The sequence below is a fragment of the Hippichthys cyanospilos genome, chromosome 1, assembly GCF_059441005.1.
Source record: "Hippichthys cyanospilos isolate Australia breed blue-spotted pipefish chromosome 1, RoL_Hcya_1.0, whole genome shotgun sequence".
Classification (NCBI taxonomy): Eukaryota; Metazoa; Chordata; class Actinopteri; order Syngnathiformes; family Syngnathidae; genus Hippichthys; species Hippichthys cyanospilos.
The window spans coordinates 18807009-18827038 of record NC_142369.1 but is presented as its reverse complement, the minus strand read 5'-3'; the positions used below and the strand labels follow the sequence as shown (position 1 = coordinate 18827038).

Below are 20030 nucleotides of genomic sequence, written 5' to 3'. Positions count from 1 at the left end.
AGTTGGAATTGACTGCGGTATCAGATGATCCCTCAGTGAAACATGTTACATCCTGACTCCAAACATCTTCATCTTGTTGGCCTCCTAAAATGTGTCTGGATTGCACTGATTGATTTATTTCACTGCATACTTGCTTGGAGATCGTGACTCACGTGGCCCTTCATGATGGGCGGAGTGACCTGACTTATAAAATTCAGAAACCTTGATTAATAGTGTGATTATATGTGCTCTCAGTAAATATGAAGTAAGGAAGCTGAACTTTGAATTGATCTGTTAGATCGCTGTTCAGTAGTTCACGTTACCTTGTGTGCATGTAGCTTTCGAATAAGTATGCTGCCAAGTAAACAGTAGGCCGCTGCATGTCGTACCACGCACAAGTTTTGAAAACAGATTCATGCAGAATCTTGCCTGTGCCTCCCAATCACAGCAAACATTTGCATGATTTCGAATTACAGATGGTTCCTGAAAAGTGTCGGAGCAAGTGATTTGTTAAATTCGAGGCTAATTTATCACAATGACAGGATACTTACACAATGTCGTATGCCATGGAATTGTTGTGGAATGGCGTCAAGGAGGCACATCGCAGCAAGCAAAATGGTTACCAAGTCCCCTCTGCACAAAAATCCCCTTGGATGAGCCGCCATGTAAGATGTGCGTTTTTATCCAGGGAAAGTGCGGAAGGCGTATTGAGGCGGTGGGTCTGGGGCAAACTGCGCTGGCCGCGGTCCAAGACGGAAGCGGCTCGCCGACCACTGTCCTCCGTCACATTTGTGCACATGGTGAACTTGCAGGTCTTGGCACACGTTGGGTGGTGGCTGTGCTGCGTGACTCATGTGGCACCCTGTGTCTGAAAGTTTCATCCAACGTCTGGCACATGGCGCGTGTGTCATCGAGGCCGATGACGTCCGTGGCTCTAAATTCTCCGCCATTCGCTGATTGGATGCGCCGGCGATGAGGTTCAGGTGAGGGCCAATCAATGAACCTTTTGAAGGAAACAACACAGCGTGAGCAACTCTGTCACCAAATGTCTCAGAAGTTACTTGTTAAGATCATCCTTATTATACCTTGCACTTGCGTCACTGCTGATGGGAAATGTTTATTTGATTATTGCCAGCTCACTCGCAGTTTGGAACAAAGTGAAAGTTGCAGATTAGTCACTGGTAAATACGTGGATGCTTTTGGGTTTCTGAATTACTGGAGATGATTTAGAACTGTTAATTGCATCTGCCGTTGCTTTTTAAGCGGCTAATTCTTTTTTAACCTTTTCCTCAAATTAAAAAGTGGCATGATGACTATATTGCGAGCTCCTGAATTAATCTTGTATTAATTCAAACTCGCATGAAATTAACAAATTGATTCAGTGAGTGCAGTCAGTGAATTATTAGTGGTTACCTTGTGGTATTTTCTGTTTAAAATAAATCACAAGCTTTTGATGATCCATCATCATTATTAATATTACCATTATTTAACCTCATTCAGGTTCCAGGTGAGCTGGAGTCGATCAAAGCTGCCTTCAGGCAAGAATCACGGTATACCACAGACTGGATTCCAGGCAAATCTGAGGGCACATTCACACCATTGGACAATTTAGAGTGTTCCATGGATGTCTTCATTAGGCTTTTTACAGTCAGGATTTTAGAGCCAGTGACTGATCGGACAGTAAAACAAAAAATATTAAGTTAAAAAAAAATAAAAAATCAAAAGATCCATCCAAATCCATCCAATGTATTTAAATAACTTTTGTAATTACTGTACAGTCCTTTGAAATGTGTTAGGAAAAGTAACACTTAAAAAATGTGTGTAGGAAAATCAGACCAAATCCCCCCCACAAATCAAAAATTGAAAATATTGGGGAGAAAAAAAAAGAAAGACCATATATGGTGGGGAATCTTCAATGAGTAACAAGAAGATTCCTCGAGTGAGTCCTAGTTGTGCCTTATTCTGCATATCCGATCAGTAACAACACGGATCAATCGGCAAATTCTGACGCTACAAGCGTTCTCCAGTTATTCAGCACAAAAATTCAAAACGTATCCCGATTCGGTCCATTCGATCAGATCAGCAGAACGTGACACAAAGCCTGGCTTCTCTGATACAACCCACACACGCCTGACAAGAACATCCTTTAATAATAATATGAGCAAAAACAAAACATCCCGTTCTTTTACCTAATTCTCATCAAAATGTCCCTCCCCTAAGCAGTCCCCAAGAGCCTTGTGTGCTCATCACAGTCCCTGCAACTTCATAAACACTTTGGATCAAAGTGATGTGTGATGTCGCACTTTATGTAACTGTTGTGTGGACCTATGCTCTGTCTCATGCTTTATCACAGGTCGGTTTAATCCTCGTTATAGAGTGGATCGCAAGAGATAATGTCTTAGGCCCCCACGTAAAGGCTTGCTGCATTCCTGTCAATTGGTTCAGCAGATGTCTCCTCCATTCATTGCTTCTTTTTTTTTTGCCTTGAGAGACTTGAGCAACGCTGCACTTTTTTCCTCCCTTTCTTTCTGCTGAATATTGATTAAGAAAAGTTGCAAAAAGGGCGCCCTGCCAGTCCCGTAAAGATGAGATCATTTTGCAGTGTCACCAATTCCTTATCTTTAGAGGGCCAATGTTTGGGACTAATGAAAATGAGTGCAGTCAGGGATGTTTTATTAAATTTTGCTACATTACCGTCCTAGCCTGTCTACATGAAGATGAAATGTGCTCTCATCTTGCTCAGCTGCAGAAATTTTACTGGAGAATCCCCCTCACAGACTGCCCTTTACAACCGCTCATGCCCTGTTTCTCGGTACTCCTACTTGCACAAATGGAGACCAAACTATTGCGATAAATCAATTGAAAGCAGACTTTTAAAATGTTCCACGTTCAACTTCGGACTGACATTCACACTATTGTATTGTATTGTAGAAAAGAGGTGAGCTGTAATTTGTTGTCACCTGAGCCCTGGGTACATGTGATATCATGTGATATCACCCGAGCTTGGGTTACAACATATGGGAAAGACAAGGAACTACATTCATGTGCCATTGTTTAGAGCTAAGGTAATATTTTCATGACAAACATGGAGGATGGAACGTGGATGACAAACATCTGTTAAAAAGTGATCCCACCAAAGCAACTTTTCCTCTCATTCACATTAGAATGCAAATAGACAAATAGTAGATGGATGCTTTGCTAGTCCATGTCAATTATAAAATAATAGGTAACCAGAACACCTCAGAAAATGAATGAATCATAGTGTATTGGAAGCGGAAAGAAATAGTGCATCTCTATTACATGATTTAATCAAGGCAGAAAACTTAATTCAATAGATTTAAAAAATAGGACAAAATGAAAGCACGTTATCAAAATACTAAGTTAATCCAGTATTACTGTTAGAGCTGTAGGTTGATGGAAGTACTGATGCGGAGAAGGGCTCGGACGATAGCATAGCGGACGAGCAAGGAGGAACAGGGACGTATGGCGGTGGGATTTTTAACACCGCGGCTCGCTTGACCTTGACAATGGAGCCAGAGAGAGTGACAGGGATAGCTCTCCATCTTTCCCTTTTGCCTTCATTCGCTCACCCCCCCCCCAACTACGACTGCTCTCGGCGCCGCCGCCGCCACTGCTGCGGCAGCTAAAACACGCCGCATCTCTGCTGTCGCACATCCCCCGGCGGTCGCCTGCCTCCCCTCCCCCCTACCTTACCTCACGTCTGCTCTGTTTCCAGACAAGCGGGTTTAAAAAGTCAACTGCGTATTGAGCCGTCTAGACTGAAGTTGGTCAGCAAGCAGCCCTCCCCACCCCGACTTGCGATTTGCTGGCTACAGTGGAAAAATGGATGAGGCGCAGGTGACCTTGCTGCGTTCTGTCCCCCGTTTTTGGCTCTATAGCCTAGTTATACAAACAAATTGACTACGTTGCAACGAGGCTCCCGTGCAAACTGACATCAGCTTGGACCTGGACGTGCAGTCATTCGTTCAGAGAGCATGCTTGTAGACATCCTGATAGTCTTCACACTCACCAGTATGCATGCCACTTTGGAAGCCACTGTTATTGATATACACACTTGGAAAAATGGAGCATCCCGGGCCGGTTATCCGCTACATCCCGGGACGGAAAGCATTGAGATCGGCAATTGTATCGATGCGTGAAAAATCTTGCCGGCCGCCACGTTTGCCCACCCTGCTCCACCACATTGTCTCATGACTACAGTTTTTTTAACTCATACGGTGGTCAGAAATGGGGCGTTCTAGCCATCAGATCAAAATTTTACCTTGTCTGTTGGGTCAGCAGTGTGACATAAGCGATGTAAATAATGTTGGCTTTGGGAGCTATTGAGTTCGTGTAAAGTAAATGTAAAATATATTTATTCTTAAAGATATACGAGTTTGTGGGCATGTGCCGTTAACCGGCTGTGCGGGAAGATTGTGGCTTTTGAAAAAGCGGAGTATGCATTATGTCAATTGACGTCCTCACAAGTTTAGTTGAAGGAACGTGTGTGTGTGTGTGTGCAGAAAATAAACACTCATCACCATGAAGACTGCACCTTTTACTATTAAGCGGGACATAAAGTAGTTGGAGTGATGGTTTACTTTTTAGTTGATTTCAAATCAGTCATTTTTTAATATTGTGCTGCATTTTTACAGTATACATGCATATTTCAGTTTAGATTGGATGTGTTCAGTCAGAAAGAATTCATGCATACATGTATTGTTTAGTAATCACGTTTTGATAACTGAAGGTAGGTTTATTTACAGCTTTATTTTCATTTGGCATGGTAAATGTTTGTTATTGTAGCATTCTGTATTATCTACAGTATTTTGATTACGACTAAAACTGCCTTTTGAATTCGAAGAAAAATGGCTATTGAGAAAACTATTTTAAAATCATCATCATCACATAACCAAACTTAGAAAACAGGTGAGCCATAATTGGTTGTTACCTGTGCCCTGAGCAACTGTGAGGTCATTTTCAGTCGACAGCAAGTGTATCAAAACAGGTGCATTTTGCTGCTTGAATGCAGTATTAACTAGACTGCTGTGTTGCGTCACAGTGAACATATTGTATACATATTATTTTTAACTTAAGGATACCTTAGATGATTGAACCATTTAAACTCATTCCCTGCCAATTACGTTTTTCAACAGAGGTGGGCGGGGAAACATTTGATACTTTTCAACTGTAAATTTCAATAATGGAAAATGCTTTACTGCTGCACAGTTACCAGTAGATGGCATCAATGCCCTATTTTAGATTTGAAGGTAAATATAATAATGTTGTTAATCTTAGAAATGTCAAAGTGCTCTAAAATGGCCGCATGCGAATCATAACCTAAACGATGGCTCTAAGCAGTTAATCGATTATCAAAATAAATTGAAATTAATTTGGACAACTTTACTATGCACATTAAACAAAAAAGCAGGCGCGAGCGGAGATAAGGATCACATCTCAGTAACATGAAAAGAGTTTTTGTTTGTTTTTGGCGGAAATGCACTGAACTAAATGACACGCACTCTATCAATGAAAATTGTACTTGACGCAATTAAAAAGCTGAGAGAATTTTTAAAGACACATTTTAAAAGAAAGTTTGACAATTTGCTGGAGACTGTTTGTTGGGTTTGCCATGTCACGCTTGTTCCAGATAATAACATTAAAATCTTTCACCTCTGATGCTGATTGATCTCTATTCTATACCTTTCAAGCATCTTTGTTTTCCTGCAGCCCTCCCACTCATCTTCATCTCTGCTTTCTTTCTTTTCCCACCCACACAGCCATTCTCATCCTTTCATCCCCGGGCCGGTGGTCCGCCCCTCTGGGAGGTTAAGGGGCATTTTGGGTGAGAAGGCTGTCGGCAGGTTGTGCGGGCACGTAGCTTGCCTTTTCCCACAGCTCGCGTCAAATGTTGGTGAACCCTGACCTCAGCGGGTCCTCTCAAAATCAGGGAGGAACGGAATTCAGCCAGCCAGACCCTATTGAAAACTACACTTTCTATTGGAGAAAAAAAAAAAAAAAATCCCATCCAATTGTGGCCCGTGCCCTCCCTTTTATGCACTGTTTAAGCAGGGTCGGACGACTGGCCGCGGCTAGCCAAGAAAAGACTTCCGAAAAGCCTATTCAGCATGTGATTTGACCCCTGGTTCCATTGCTGACTCACAGGGATCAAACACTCGGAACCTCTGGGCCATCTATTGAAACCCAGCTTTTTAGCAAACTGTCCAATGGTCTGTGGGCATGTCGTGCCACCGCTCGCTCAGTCTTCAACTCAAGTGGCACCTCTTTACGTCTTTTGTCGTGTCTTTGATTCGTGTGTGCTTTTATGTTTTGCAGTAGTATGAAAATAGTCATTAGTGCTATTCGTGTCAAGTCTCAATTCGCTCTGCGTGGATTCTTAGGAAGTCATTTAAAATAGCCAGGATCCATTTCTGCAGTGGGTAAGGACGCTTTCAGATGAACACATTTCCAAGAGGACGTCGCTTTTGCTGCTCGCTAAGCCCAAGTAAGGCAGCTACTAAACAAGTTGAGCAGCAATTGGACACAGCCTTTTTATAGTCAAATCTAGTTTGACTAAAATGAAAGCGACTCCGGAATCAGGACGTTGATGAATAGCAAATGCAAAGATTGACAATGCAGAGCAGTCAGGCTAGAAAGCAGCATGAGTTTTCAATATGATGGCATCTGCGTGTGCGTTTCTGTTTTTCCCTCAGTGAAAGTTTGCGCAGACCCCAACGTGACGCATGGTTTGAATCTTTTGCAGAAGGCGAGCACTTTGATTGTAATGCCGCGTGCTGTGCGCTGAAGTGGGGGGCCTGCTACAGCTTTCAAGCTGGTCAACTGTCAGGACTAGTGCATGAAAGGGGGCCTCAGAGTGAAAGGGGGCGGAGGGTCTTCCTAGGGGGTCCTGCAGAAGGGAGGGTGAGGGTAGCTTGTGATGGACCGCCTGGGCTCGGAGGAAGCCTCTGTGTGGGCTTCCACGACGTGGCAGGCCTCCACACAAGAAACGGAGGGGGGGGGGGGGGGGGGGGGGGGGCAGGTTGTTGGCACGTTGCCCCCCTGCAGCGTGGCGCAAGGACGGAGATGCCAGCCTACCTGCTCAAGAACCAAATGTTCTTGCTCAGGGCGCCGTGGGCCTTTAGCAAACACTTGCAATGAGCCAAACGGGTACCACGCTTCAAACTGTACACACACTTCCCAGGTAGTTAATCCTCACAGGCTTTTCTTCTTGTGGACCAGGTCAGCCCCCGTCGAAGGGGCCACAGTCACCGAGCCACAGCTCAATTTGACATTATTTTCAAGCCCACATGAGAGGATTGGACCTCAACTATTCATACTTGGTGTTATGCTCCTTGAAATCTTTAGCTTCGACATGTAGTATGTGACTTACTGTATATGACTATAAATCATGCCAGTCAGTATAGACTTTACATCTATAGATGGAACATTCTGTTAATAGCCTCCATTCTGATTTTTTTTTCTAATGTGAATCGGATTTGAATTCCTCTCGTTGACCCAGGCCACCATCACCCAACAGTTACTGTATGTATGATTTCGCGAAGCTGTATTGTGTTTGTAAAAAATTCATACATAAATAAACTCTCAGTATAGAATAAAAGTAGGATAAATGGACATCCCGGTTTCTATACTGCGTTCTATACTCTCAATATAGAATAAAAGTAGGATAAATGGACATCCCGGTTTGGTTTTGAACCTTGTGTCCCGAGTCCTGGCAGGTTTTGTCTTCCTCATTAGTTTGTCCCAGTTACTAAGGTCCTGCCCAGTCTCTACTACTTCTTTTTTCATAGTGTAAGAATCATGGGAAATCTACCTAGATGAATAGTGCTTACCAAAAAAAAAAAGCTAGTACTGTTGTCAGTTGCTTTTGACAGTTGACTCGAGGTACCTTCAATGACCCACACATCTCAAATACACATACAAATACACATTCAATGCACCAAACAATGGGGAACACATTATCATTTACTGAGGGTTCATGGAAACATTTGATTATTCATCCGACAAACCAAAATCAGAACACCTGCATGTCAATTCAAGTTGCAGGGGCAGGTGATAAAGTTTTTATACATTGACACAACACCTTGTATAATGGTGAGTGCATTGACTTGTTTGGCGCTGTTGAACTGTCAAGCAAGTGAGCATTTAGCATGAGCTGAAATGACACAACCGCATGTCGTCAGATTGATTCCCAATTAAATTTGTTATCACTAGCCCTTGGTGAAAATTTTAGCAAAACTATTTTTCCCGATTTGTAATTTGGAAAATGTGCACATCTTGTATGCCTGCATGGAAAGGACATCATCGCCTTGCTTAAGACCAGTAGCATTGTTGCATGGAGCGCAGCGAATGGGTCAGCGAGAAAGTCTCCTGTGCGGTCGATCTCAGATTTACAGCACATCTGAGGGGTTGGCTCGGATATGGCGGCGGCCACTGGGCTTTGAAGAGAAGTGTACCATCAACGCATCTCTTTGAACACGCATCGAGCCAAACCTGGGAGAGACCCCCGCTTCCACCCCAATGGAACAAGACAGTAAATTTTACTGCAGCTAAGCTTCGCGTCGTGGCATTAGAGACCGACATCCTAATGTGATACTTGCTGACGCCAGTGGTCCCACAGCTCAACGACACAAGTCACCTCATGTTTTTCTTCCTTTTGTTTTGTCTCCATTTTTAAGTAAAAGTACTGCGCATACTCCAGTAAATGGCCAGTGCAACGGATATTCTTTTGTAGCCATAACTTTTCTACATTCGGCAGATCGTCAAAGTCAGGTTACTCGGACTTGGGCTCGGACGCAAAAAAGTGTGATCAGGCCATCCCAATTAAATACATTGGTCCATCTTCTGATCTGGTCCGTCAACTCGACTGTCTTCCACGTAAAGCCTAACAGTAATCGCTTGAAAACACCTAGTGCCTTGCCCGAGCTGCGGCGGCCTTGCATCAACGGATTTTATTTACTGGCCATTGCGCCGTTTCATTTGACACCTCCTACAAGCTTGCGGTGCAATGTTTGTTTTTTCCACTGACCTCCCAAGTGCTCCCCTTGCAGGGACCTCTAGGCTTTCTCATGTCTTCTAGACTCTTTAGACAAGCCGGAAAAGCAAACAAAGGCATACCTATTATATGGTAAGTAGATCTCCTGTTACCCCGCCTTTTCAATGCAGTCGCCAGTGTGGGCCACTTTCCAGGTGACTGATATCTCGGCAGGGGCCGACATGTCAAGGGACGGGGTAATTGATTGTCTCGATATTTGAGTATGCCACTTTCCCTAGTTCATAGAAGTCGCAATTCTTCCTCTGAGAGACAGGGACCCCACATCTTTGTATTTAAAGCAGCATGTTCCGTTTCCAAGCGTCGCCTGAATAAAAACGATATCTTGTTTGAAGATGCTTTGTGGCAGCATTATTCTTTTTCCCCCGTAAGTCTGTTATGCTCACAAGATTGTAAGTGGAACAAAAGGATGTTATTTTTGTTGAGCAGAGCCCCATGCTGAAGGTTACTCAAATGAAAACCTCAAGGCTGAAATCAAGTCGGCTCTCCAATGAGTTTATTGAGTAAACCTCCCCTTGCTCCAGAGCAGTTTTGATGTTGCCTGCAGGAAAGTAGCGTCTGAAGGATAGCATATCGCTTTGACTCAGCCTTTTCAATGGCTTCTCCTGTTTTTGGCCTTTTGTTTTTTTTTTTGTTTTTTTGCGACGAAAGGCTAGAAGGCAAATCTTCTCAAGTGAACATTTCCTGTTATTTTTTATGATCCTATTACTTAAACAGGAAGAGTATTATTAGGATTATTCAATATTATTGAATTTAATTTAGATTTGTTTCTCAGACTTCTGGGACCTCGAGCAAATAAACGCAATAGCCAGAGTCAACAAATAGCTCTCTCTACATAAGAAATCCAGAGTTTACAGTGTGGGCCATTAAATGTTATTCTCTGGTACAGAGCTGCTGCAGGAGTGTGTCTTGCAGACCTACATGTGTTCCATCTGGCTTTGCTGTTATCCGCTGCAAGAATGCTGGCCCCGACTTCCAAATATGTGAGCATATCACTAGATAACGGAAAGTGGGTTGCTTTATTGAAAATAGCCCGTACATCTTCATTTACTGTACTTTTACCTTTGGCCCTCCAATGACACCTGTGAGAAAGGCACTAATTTGAAGACCTAGCGCCTACAAGGGCTAATATTGCTGCAATTGTGTGTGTGTCTATCACACGCAACGGCATTATCGGTGCGGTCCTTGTTTCAACTCAGTCTCGCTCTTCCATCGCGTGTCTAGATAGCCTGGAGGCAGCAACTGGCAGAGGGCGGCGGCCAAGCCTCTTTATTCTGACAGGATATCCTCTTCGCTTAACATGAGTCTACTAGTGCGAATCACATGTAGCGTACCTGGCATGGGCCACCGGGCAGCCAGGTGCCATGCATAGCCATCAGTGCTCTAAGCTGTCGCAACTAGATTTGCCAGGGTTGCAGCTTATGCACAGCTGACTAAGTGTTCAGCCGTTCCTTACACAGATTGGGTCAGTGTTGCCTCATATTTACAGTGAGAATTTTACTGGGTAGAGCTTTTTCCTTGTTCTTATGTTGGCAATCTAACTTTAAGTCAGTCGGCACCGGAATCCAGCGCCAGCACTGTTGACAGACTTGTCAATGCTTTGCTTCGTTGACAATCACATTTTGACATTAATAGCATGGTAGCATGGTAAGTCCATTCTCAAACGTCGATGGCCAAAATAAAAAAAAAAAAATCTTCAATCTGGTTTTTCTATGACAGAAAGCAAGAGTTTAATTTCATTTGAGTATAGCTTTTTTACTCAGTGTCTGGATTACAAGTTAACTATACATACAAGGCTTTTTGCCTCTCAAAGTGCAGTTGGGTTTTTCCCCTACTTTTGCCCTACTGGCATCATTTGCAGATGGATGTTCACGTCTCAGATCGGTGGATTTAAAAACCTGTTGTTAATATAAATGATATAGTTTAGTTCCAATTAAGAGCATTGCATGTATGTACCTGTGTAAATGGCAGACAAATCACAGACATCCAACTTTTTTTTAGAGGAGTGGGGGTAGCCCACCACCATGTACATCCGCCCCTGCCTGCAACATTCCACATTGCACAACTGGCGCTTTGCTACTGTATATGGTAGCGTTTTATCTATATGTACGGTTGTTATACTGTAAAGATTAGCAGTGTTACAGTTGTGTTATGTGCATTTTTGTTAAGAGTTTTCCAAACTTCTGTGTTGCAGAATGTCGAATGTGAACGGATGAGCAAGCATCTGAATTGACTGGATGAATGAGTAAGGGGTTGGGCCTGTGCAAGCAAGAGTGCTATCACATGTTTGAAACCCCACACATGTTGACTACTGATTTTTTTTTTTTTTTTTATTGATACCATAAATTCTTCTGGCTCAGCTATCAACAACTTTGTTCGATTACTAATTGTAAGCTCGTAGCTACAGTGAATATTAGTGCTATTAGGTCACTTCCCAGCCTACTCCATTGCATGCCTTTCATAACATCTAAAGCAAGATACTATATGCTCAGGACCATTATAAATTAAACACCTCTAACTATCAATTTTGTTGATGAATGCTTACCTGTATTAACAATTTCACATCATTCTTCTCTTTGTATTGAAGCGTGTGGCCCTGTTTTGTAGCTGTGGCTAAATATAACCAGTTAAACATATATGGAGGAGCTGTCTTTGCAAATGTTTATTCTAAGTATGAGAATACTGGAATTTTGACTGGTATGTGCACGCAAGTTGCTGGCTGCGGCGACCGACCTCTGACTGACGGGAACTAAGCCAAAAATCAAATGACTGCATTTGTCTCGTAACAAATACCGTGTGATGTATTAGTTGCCTTGCACAAGTTTGCAGTGCAAGTTCACTATCGGTTGCCGGTGCGCTCTTCAGAGTCACCTTGGATTCCAGCACTACCGGGAATGCATGTCATGCAGGCGGTGAATAGATGTTTGTATATCTTTTGGCACCCTTCCTTACGTACATATAAGCCGCTTTCTCTTACGTATAGGTCAGAGTATATGACCTAGAAGACGCTAGACTGAATGACCCACTGGTCATTCTAGGAGCCATCTGGCAACGGCGTACTTGTGGCTTACCCTTCCCGCTGCCTCACGCAATTCCTTAAGCAAGCATAAGTGCGCTTAGGAGGACTTAATCTTAAAGAAACGGGTTCGGGCCACGCTGTTGGCGAGCCGGCGTGGATGCGGCCAACCGTTAGGTCACAGGGTTCCTTCAGCCGCCTAACACTAAAGCGGTTTGGAGGCCAAAGCTCCACCTGTTGTTGCTGGGACTAAAACCTCTGGATTGAGTGTACACTGACCACGAAACCTGTCTCTCTGTATCACAATTATGAAGACAATAATATTAACTCGATTTTTAGCTCCTTTTAAAGGACTCAAGAACAGTTAAGAATAATTCATGGGCTAAGAAGATGTTCCAGACCCAACAGTTATAAATATAAATCTGTGATCTTGAGGGACCATAAAAAAAGTGATATCCATCCAACACAAATTAATTTTGTAAGGCTAGTGGAGAATAAACAACTGGAAAGTACATAGTGCATATAATTTCATGTCATTGCTTTTAAGAGGTGGGATGAGGTGGTTTGTGTAGGCCAGTCTATGCAAGTGTTGGCTGTGAGCTGTGACTGTTTTACGTCATTCAATATACAGCTGAAAAGTTACTTGGTGACTGCCTCTCCTTCCCCGTTGCTAAGGGCATTACAGTGCGGTGTAGGTGCTCAACAGTTAAAGATAGTTTTCTAGTCAACGATAATGTGATGAAAGTCGGTATGAAGTCAATTAATTGGTCTTTTTTTTTTTTTTTTTGCACCACAGACCAGTTTCACAAATACAAATGTGATGGAACAGCATAAAAAAGTCAAAACATTTTATTATTTCTTATTATGGTAGGAAAAAGGTTCTCATCTTCACAGTTGTTCACATATTAGACAATATTTTGTCAAAGAAGATCGAGTTGACGCCAAAAGCTATGTTTCAAATAAGCTTAACAGATATTATCACCCATTTTCATCAGGCGTGCTGGAGCCTAACTTGGGTTATACCATGACCTGGTCGCCAGCCAATTGCAAGGCAGACAAAGACGAACAACCACCCGCACTCACAATTACACTTTCCAAATAAATTGTACTTATGATACAAGTAACGTATGGAACAGACCTTGGTATGCTTTTATTTTGAAGTTCCTCCTGGTAGCATAGCCACGACAATGCTCAACCAACATGAGAATCTTTGGTTCCAGGAGTGAGCAGGCAAACCCTTTCTCAATTGAAGGTTGTTGTTTTTTTAAGTGCGATGTCATGCGAGCGACCAAAAATCTTGGCAGTTAGGGTATATACTCCTGATATAGTGTCCAACAAACCTACCCTGCATGTTTTTGGAGCGTGGGAGTAAACCGGAGTGCCCGAAGGAAACCTACACAGGCACACTCCACACAAGAAGGCTGGAAGTCGAAGCAAATCCACAAACGCTTTTCCACTATGCTGGCCGCATTTATTAATGTCGCAGTTAAATGTATTCCTTGGTGAACAGATGGTGCTTGAGGAGTTTTAAAAAAATGTCACGGGAAGCAGCATCAGTCCCTGGAATCAGCATCACTCATTTTAGTAGGGTAATAATATGAAAGACCTTTAGCGCATAATCTTTGGTCTCATGTTCTTACTGTACTAGGAGGACATAATTCGACCGGTGTGCTGATGGGAGAGCTTGTCTGCCAATGCTAAAGAAGGCAGCTGCCCTTTTGTGAATTGTGGGAGAGGAGCGAGAGAGGCCGGAGCCTGCGTACACACAACGCTGCAGACCTTTTGACTGTCGGCCAGTGCAGGGTCCCGAGTGTTCCAGAAGAGGGCCTTGGTACGGGCCGGCCGGCCAGACAGACACGCAGGCAGCCAGCCGCATCGTCTGCAGTCAGGTCTGAGGCTACTGCCTGGACCCGAGCGGTTCATGTTACCCAGACAGATTTGTTAACAATGTTTGGGTCCGCTCGGCTTTCGAGCCGGGCCCCTGAGCCAAACGCGGCCGAGGTGACTTAATCTGTCATTAAACTCACATTACGCCCGGACAGAGACTCTGCTCGGGGGGCAGAGACGGCGCTCGCTCTCCCACTCGCTGGCACGGCTGGCTGCATTTGAGCAGGCGCGGGACCCCCCCCCGCCACCCCGGCCCCCTTCATCCTGGGCATACCCCACACCATGGCACAGCTTGACAATACGCCATGCTGCAGGGAGGAACAATCTCACTTCAAGGCACTCGGGTATGCGGGGGTCACTGCCCCTGTCCAAGAACGTCATATTGGAAAATAAAATGACCCAGCAGTCCAATCAGTCATTAATCACCGGCATGAAAAATTTAAGAACTGTCAACAGATTTAGTCTTTTTCCACGAATACATTGGAACATGCTCAGCAATTTCAAGTTAATGGGTCCTCATAATGAGGAAATAGTCACTCATCCCGGACCTTATTTATAGGCAGACTGTGAAACTGGCAAGATATGAAACTGCCCTCCCCACCCCCCACCCCCCAAAAAAATCTGATATCAAACTAGTGTATTCACATTAGATTGATGATGTGTCAACTGCACTTGTTTGCTTGTTCTCTTTTTTAAGACTCAAGATAATCAGTTGGCTGTTTCCGATTTGATCTTGACTTCCTTGCCAGCTGACCTCATGGCTGTTTGAAAAACAACCTTGTCCGCCAAAGAATTGCATTGATTGCTTCCATTTTCATCTTCCTGGTTGGTGTCGCCCCTCAGATCTCCAGCTTTGGCTTGCTCGCACAGGAACATGTGCAGACTTATGAACAACGTCCAATTTGTTCTTATTACAAAATTATTTATCCCATCGGGACGAACTGGAAATAATCAGTTGCGACGTCAAACCTTTAGTTATGTACAAGAAATGTTTTAGGTGCTTAGTGAAAGGAAAAACAAATCACTAAAATTGCAGCACAGATGCATGATAATATGCCGCAGCCAGCCACAGTGATTCCCTACGTATGTTCCTTTCTGGCTCGGACGTGACCGTGCTCCTTTTCCCTGCTCGTTGTGCGTTGGCGCACTGGAAAGTGGACCCCGACCGACAGACAGACAGCTGCTATTGGTCCACATGACAGAATTCATTGCAATGACACGCGGAGAAAACATAACAATCAGGGCTTGCAAAAAGAAGGAAAAACAAAACAGGATGAAGAAAAGAACAAAAGACAAATGCTTTACCAAACATGGTCGTTTGATCATTAAGTGCAGGGGGCTTCAATCCTGGCCCTTGAGGGCCGATTCCTGTGACGTTTGTCTCCGCGACAACAAACTTAACTCAACTGATCAGGGTCAGTATCTAGATTCTGCAGACCTTGCAGATTATCTAATCATCAAGACCAGGATTGAAGACCTTGTATAATTTAGAGAAAGAAGAACATGTAGACTGATAATAAAAGTACCTCCAAATCTGAGATGACAATGCTCAATCAGAAAAGGGTGCAGTGCCCTCTCCGTGCCCCAAAAGGGAGGAGTTTAAGTATCTCGAGGTTTTGTTCACGAGCGAGGGCAGGATGGAGCAGGAGATCAACAGGCAGATCTGTGCAGCGTCCAACCGTGAGGCCAAGCTCTCAATTTACCGGTCGATCTACGTTCCTGCCTTCACCTATGGTCACGGGGGGTTGGGTCGTGACCCAAAGAACGAGATCCCGGATACAAGCGGCCGGAATGAGTTTCCTCCGGGCTGGCCCTCAGAGAAAGGGTGTGAAGCTCGTCCAGCCGGGGAGGGCTCAGAATGGAGCCGCTGCTCCTCCATGTTGAGAGGAGCCATTTGGGGTGGCTTGAGCATCCGGTTTGAGATGCCTCCCCGGTGAGGTGTTCCAGGCATGCCCCGCTTATGTCTCTTATGTCTGGGGGAATGGAAGTCTTGGCTTCCCCGCGGGAGCTGCTGCTCCCAAGACCTGACCGCGGAGGATTGTATGGATGGATGGAACCACTGCAATATTTTGTGTCTTTTTGCACGCAGGTCAAGAAGTACCTTGAGCTGGAGCCGCTGGCCCGGGGTAAGCGCTGGATCCTGGAGGGCAGCAGCACGGACCACATGGACGGCGTGAAGGAAAGCTTCGCCCAGTTCATCAGTCTGCTGGAGGACAAAGACACGCAGGGCGCCAGAATATGACGCCGTCCATTTGCGAGAGAGACAAACGCGCCCAAAGGTCCCACTCGGACGAATCCACGGCCCCCCTCCTTCTGGACCACCTTCCGGGGGCCTTCAGAACCGCCTAGAACCTTGTTGTTACAATGCTCCTCCTTCACTGTGCGCGAGGTGGACTTTGTTATCTCTAGCTGCACTCCTGCTGACATGAACCCACACATGCACGCACTCACGCACACAAAGTGGAGCCCACGTTGTCTGTAGATAAGTTTAACTCTTCCTTTAATTACTTTTCAGGGTGCCCGAGTGGGAACTATTGATGTCGTGTCCACCGTATGTGTGGAGTGTGCCGAGTAAACATAGGTTCCACGTCCGTGTCGGCCCGCGCCACGCCACGCCATATCTAACCACGAGCCTTGTAGCGTGATCTCGGCCAGGAGTGCTAATCGTCACGTGACCGTGCCAGAGCGCAGACGTCTTCAGTGCTTTTGAAAAATGTGGTATCATCGTCTTCTTTGAAATACATATCACACCTGATGGCTGATACGAGTATTAGGGGCTCACTAAGAAGTAAAAACTGCAGCTGAATGACAACTATGTTTTTATGAAGAAAATCATCAATTTAATGGAATAACATATCAAATTTAAGGATTATGAGAATAAAATTACTGTATACTACTGAAAATGTCGGGATTGCAGAAAGGATCACTAAAAATAGATGAAATGTACTGGAAATTGCGCTTATTTTGTAAAGATTATAGGATGTTGTATTTTTTGGAATACTACGAGAATCGAGTCACCATTTTAGGAGATTAATTAAGATGGCATAGAGATGGTCAAAAATGCTGCAAATTTACAAGCATAAATTGGATATATTGCAAATTTGAAGTCAATATTCAAAGAATAGAGTCTAAAATTGTTGAGGAAATGATTCTGCAAAGATTCTGTTGTACTTGAAGCCATACCTTTTTTTTAGAATGACCTTGAAGCGGTGTTAAAAAAAAAAAAAAAAAAATCCCATTTTGGCACAAGCATAATGGTGTAATATTACAAGAAAACGTCATTTCACAAGAATAAAGACATGAGACCTAAATCATTACTTTCTAATAAAAATCACATTTGACCTCTCGCTCAAAACTAAAGACGATTCGCATAATATCGCGAGCTTGTTTCCCCTCCAAAAATCTGACCTTAATAGCTATTACTCTCTTTGCCAATTTTTGTCCTTTTCAGTGCGCCTGTCCCACTCGGATGGTAATTGCGCAGACTGGATGTATTGACTAGGGCACTGGATGTGTTTCACTTGAGTGTTTTGGCCTCCCGGTCGGTTGGCTTGTTATTTTCGTTGTCGTATTTGACGTAAGCCGCGCTGCCCGCGCGCAGTCTGCTGCCATGGCGCCCCAATACAAAGTCAATCAATCAGCCGCGGCAACAGCTGCGTGTGACGAGTCCCTGTCTGACACCCTAATGCCTTCCAACTGTCTGCCAAGACCCCCCTCTGGGCCAGACCGGCCCAGACCCCCGCCGCACATCCTCAAGTCATGTACCTGTCATCCAGTGGGCGACATCTTCAAACAGGACAGCTTTCACTCTTTGCGCTCATTTTTTTTTCCTTTTTTCTTTTTTGTCTACATCTATTAAATTTGTAAAAATCCAAACTGTCGCCCTTGCGCTTTGTGGAAGACCACATCATTTGTCGTCATGCCAATATGACTTGTTATAACAACGGACTACAATCTGTCACAAAAGCGAGAAAACTCCTATTTTAGTAAATCCGGTGGTGCCTCGAGCTATGCGTGATATGTCGGAGAGTTTTTCAAGTTTGGAAGAGGTTTGCTTTGACTTGCTCACGCAAATTTGACAAACTGATACCGCACGGTGGCAGGTTACGCAACCCACTTCACCACACTCGGATAGAAGGAAATGTTCTTCACCGTCAAAGTGAAGCTAAAAACATGATACTTATTTAAAAATGACCACATAGCTTCAGAAGGCTATCAATTAGCATCTACGTGGCGGTGATGGTGTCTCTCATTTCGGCAACTAACAGCTCAACACAAAAAAAAAAGACAAATTAAGACGTAACCTTCCCAGGCAGATGTTCTTTATTGGGCGGCATGACTGTGGGTTCGCGGAGGAGGAAATGAATAAATTGAATGATACAGAAAAAAGATAATATTGTTGACCTTTCCCACGCGCAGTCTGCATGTTCTCCCCGAGCCTGTGTGCGTTTTCTTTGGATACACAGGTTTCCTCCCACATTCCAAAATGGCTCAGCATGACCAAACCCACAAAAGAGGTGAGCCATGATTGGTTGTTACTTTTCAGTCGTTAATAGAAAACCTGAAAATGTATGTCGTCTTTAAGAAAAAAATGGCAACTTTTTAACCACTTCACGTAACAGTTGTGTGTAAAAAGACACAACTTTAGAATTGAACTACTATACAAAACGTCAATGAAAAAATGTTTCAAGCAAATACGTACCAAAGACAACGAATCTGATTTAAAAATGATACATATTATATTTAGCAAGATGATCATAAGGAGGGAAGGAAGGTTAATAGAAAAACAATGAAGTGCGTGTCGTATATGGGCGGAAAGTGCCATCCATTTGCAGTAGGACCCATAAAAACTAAGGAAAATGAGCCTGAAGAACACAACTAAGGTGCAGACATCGGAGCAAGTAAGAGAGGCACTACCGGTGATAAATCTCTCTCACCGAGCTCCCGGTGGTGAACACAATGTGTGTCATGCAGGTTTCCGCGCCGGCCCTTTGATCCTGTTTTCCAGTGTGTGCCTCTGGGCCAGACGTGCTTCTCTTCAGTCTGCTGCGCAGCTCAGCACCTGAACAAGACGCTGCCCTCCCCGGAGAAACCCTCTTTTTTTTTTTGTTTTTTTTTTTTTGTTTGTTTTAAATCCCTCCCCGTGTCCCTCGCTCCGGCTCGCTCCGCTCGGCCTTCGGTCACGCCCAAGGAGACTTGGATCACTTTTGAGCATCCACGTTGGACGAGGAGGCTGGATCCTCTGTCTACTCTTTCTGACACCCGCCCCTTTCTATTTTACAGATGAATGATTTTTTTTTTTTTTTTCAAAACTCTGATGTCCTTTTACATGTCTGACTCAAGAGGAAAAAAAAGAATTGTAAAACAGTCAAACGTTTTTCTTGTACCGTATTTTCCGCACTATAAGTCACACCTAAAAGCTTTGAATTTTCTCTCAAGCAGACAGAGCGTCTTATCATCTGGTGAGCCTTATACGGCGCATAAACCACACGTTTTCATCTTATGGGGATGAAAAAATAAAATAACTTCATCACCATGTCAAATCTTCAAATTTTACCTCTGCATTTCATTTATAAATGTATTTTTTGACACTTACAAATTGTATTGCACCTTGTTTGACATTTTGATATGCTTCACATGCTCCAATTTTAAAGCAATTTATGTGGGGACAAGTCACAAAAAACAATTTTTTGTCAGAGAAAGCGCCAATTCATCAAATAAAGACAGTTTTTATTTATAAGACAGACAGTTTTTACATCAACAAAACAATACATTTTACTGTTTTGGATTGCAATTTGAATAAAATAATAATTTTAATATTTGGAGAGTTTAGTTTTAAAAGTGTATTTAAGAGCATTTCTATTCTAATTGCATGCAGCATAACAGCTGCGCGCTGCTTCACCGCGTTGACTTTGAGACCTCGGCTCCATTGACATCAGAGCCCTACTGGCTTTTTATTCAATTAGCATTTCCTTAATAAATGTCAGGCCACAAACCATTGGGTCCTTTATTGGCCGGTTTCTGAATTTTAAAATCTCTTCCACAGCTGACTGGGCGCCACTGTAAATAAAGCCTTTA

The 20030-nt window shown here is 43.7% G+C and overlaps 1 protein-coding gene and 1 long non-coding RNA gene across 4 annotated transcripts in view; one reads left to right on the top strand and one right to left on the bottom strand.

The window, feature by feature from the left end:
- arl15a (ARF like GTPase 15a) overlaps positions 1-19488 on the top strand; it is a 109889-nt gene extending 90401 nt beyond the window's left edge. For all 3 annotated transcript variants that reach the window (XM_088414452.1, XM_088414461.1, XM_088414442.1), the window contains one exon: positions 16042-19488. In XM_088414452.1, coding sequence (XP_088270578.1) covers positions 16042-16194 — 153 coding nt within the window. In that variant the 3' untranslated portion in view covers positions 16195-19488. The remainder of the gene's footprint in view (positions 1-16041) is intronic.
- On the bottom strand, positions 346-1560 carry LOC148429541 (uncharacterized). Its single transcript, XR_015867078.1, has 3 exons — positions 1460-1560; positions 531-982; positions 346-462 (listed from the first exon to the last, which is right to left on the bottom strand). It is a non-coding gene; the product is annotated as an uncharacterized LOC148429541 (long non-coding RNA).
- Positions 19489-20030: the final 542 nt, after the last annotated feature.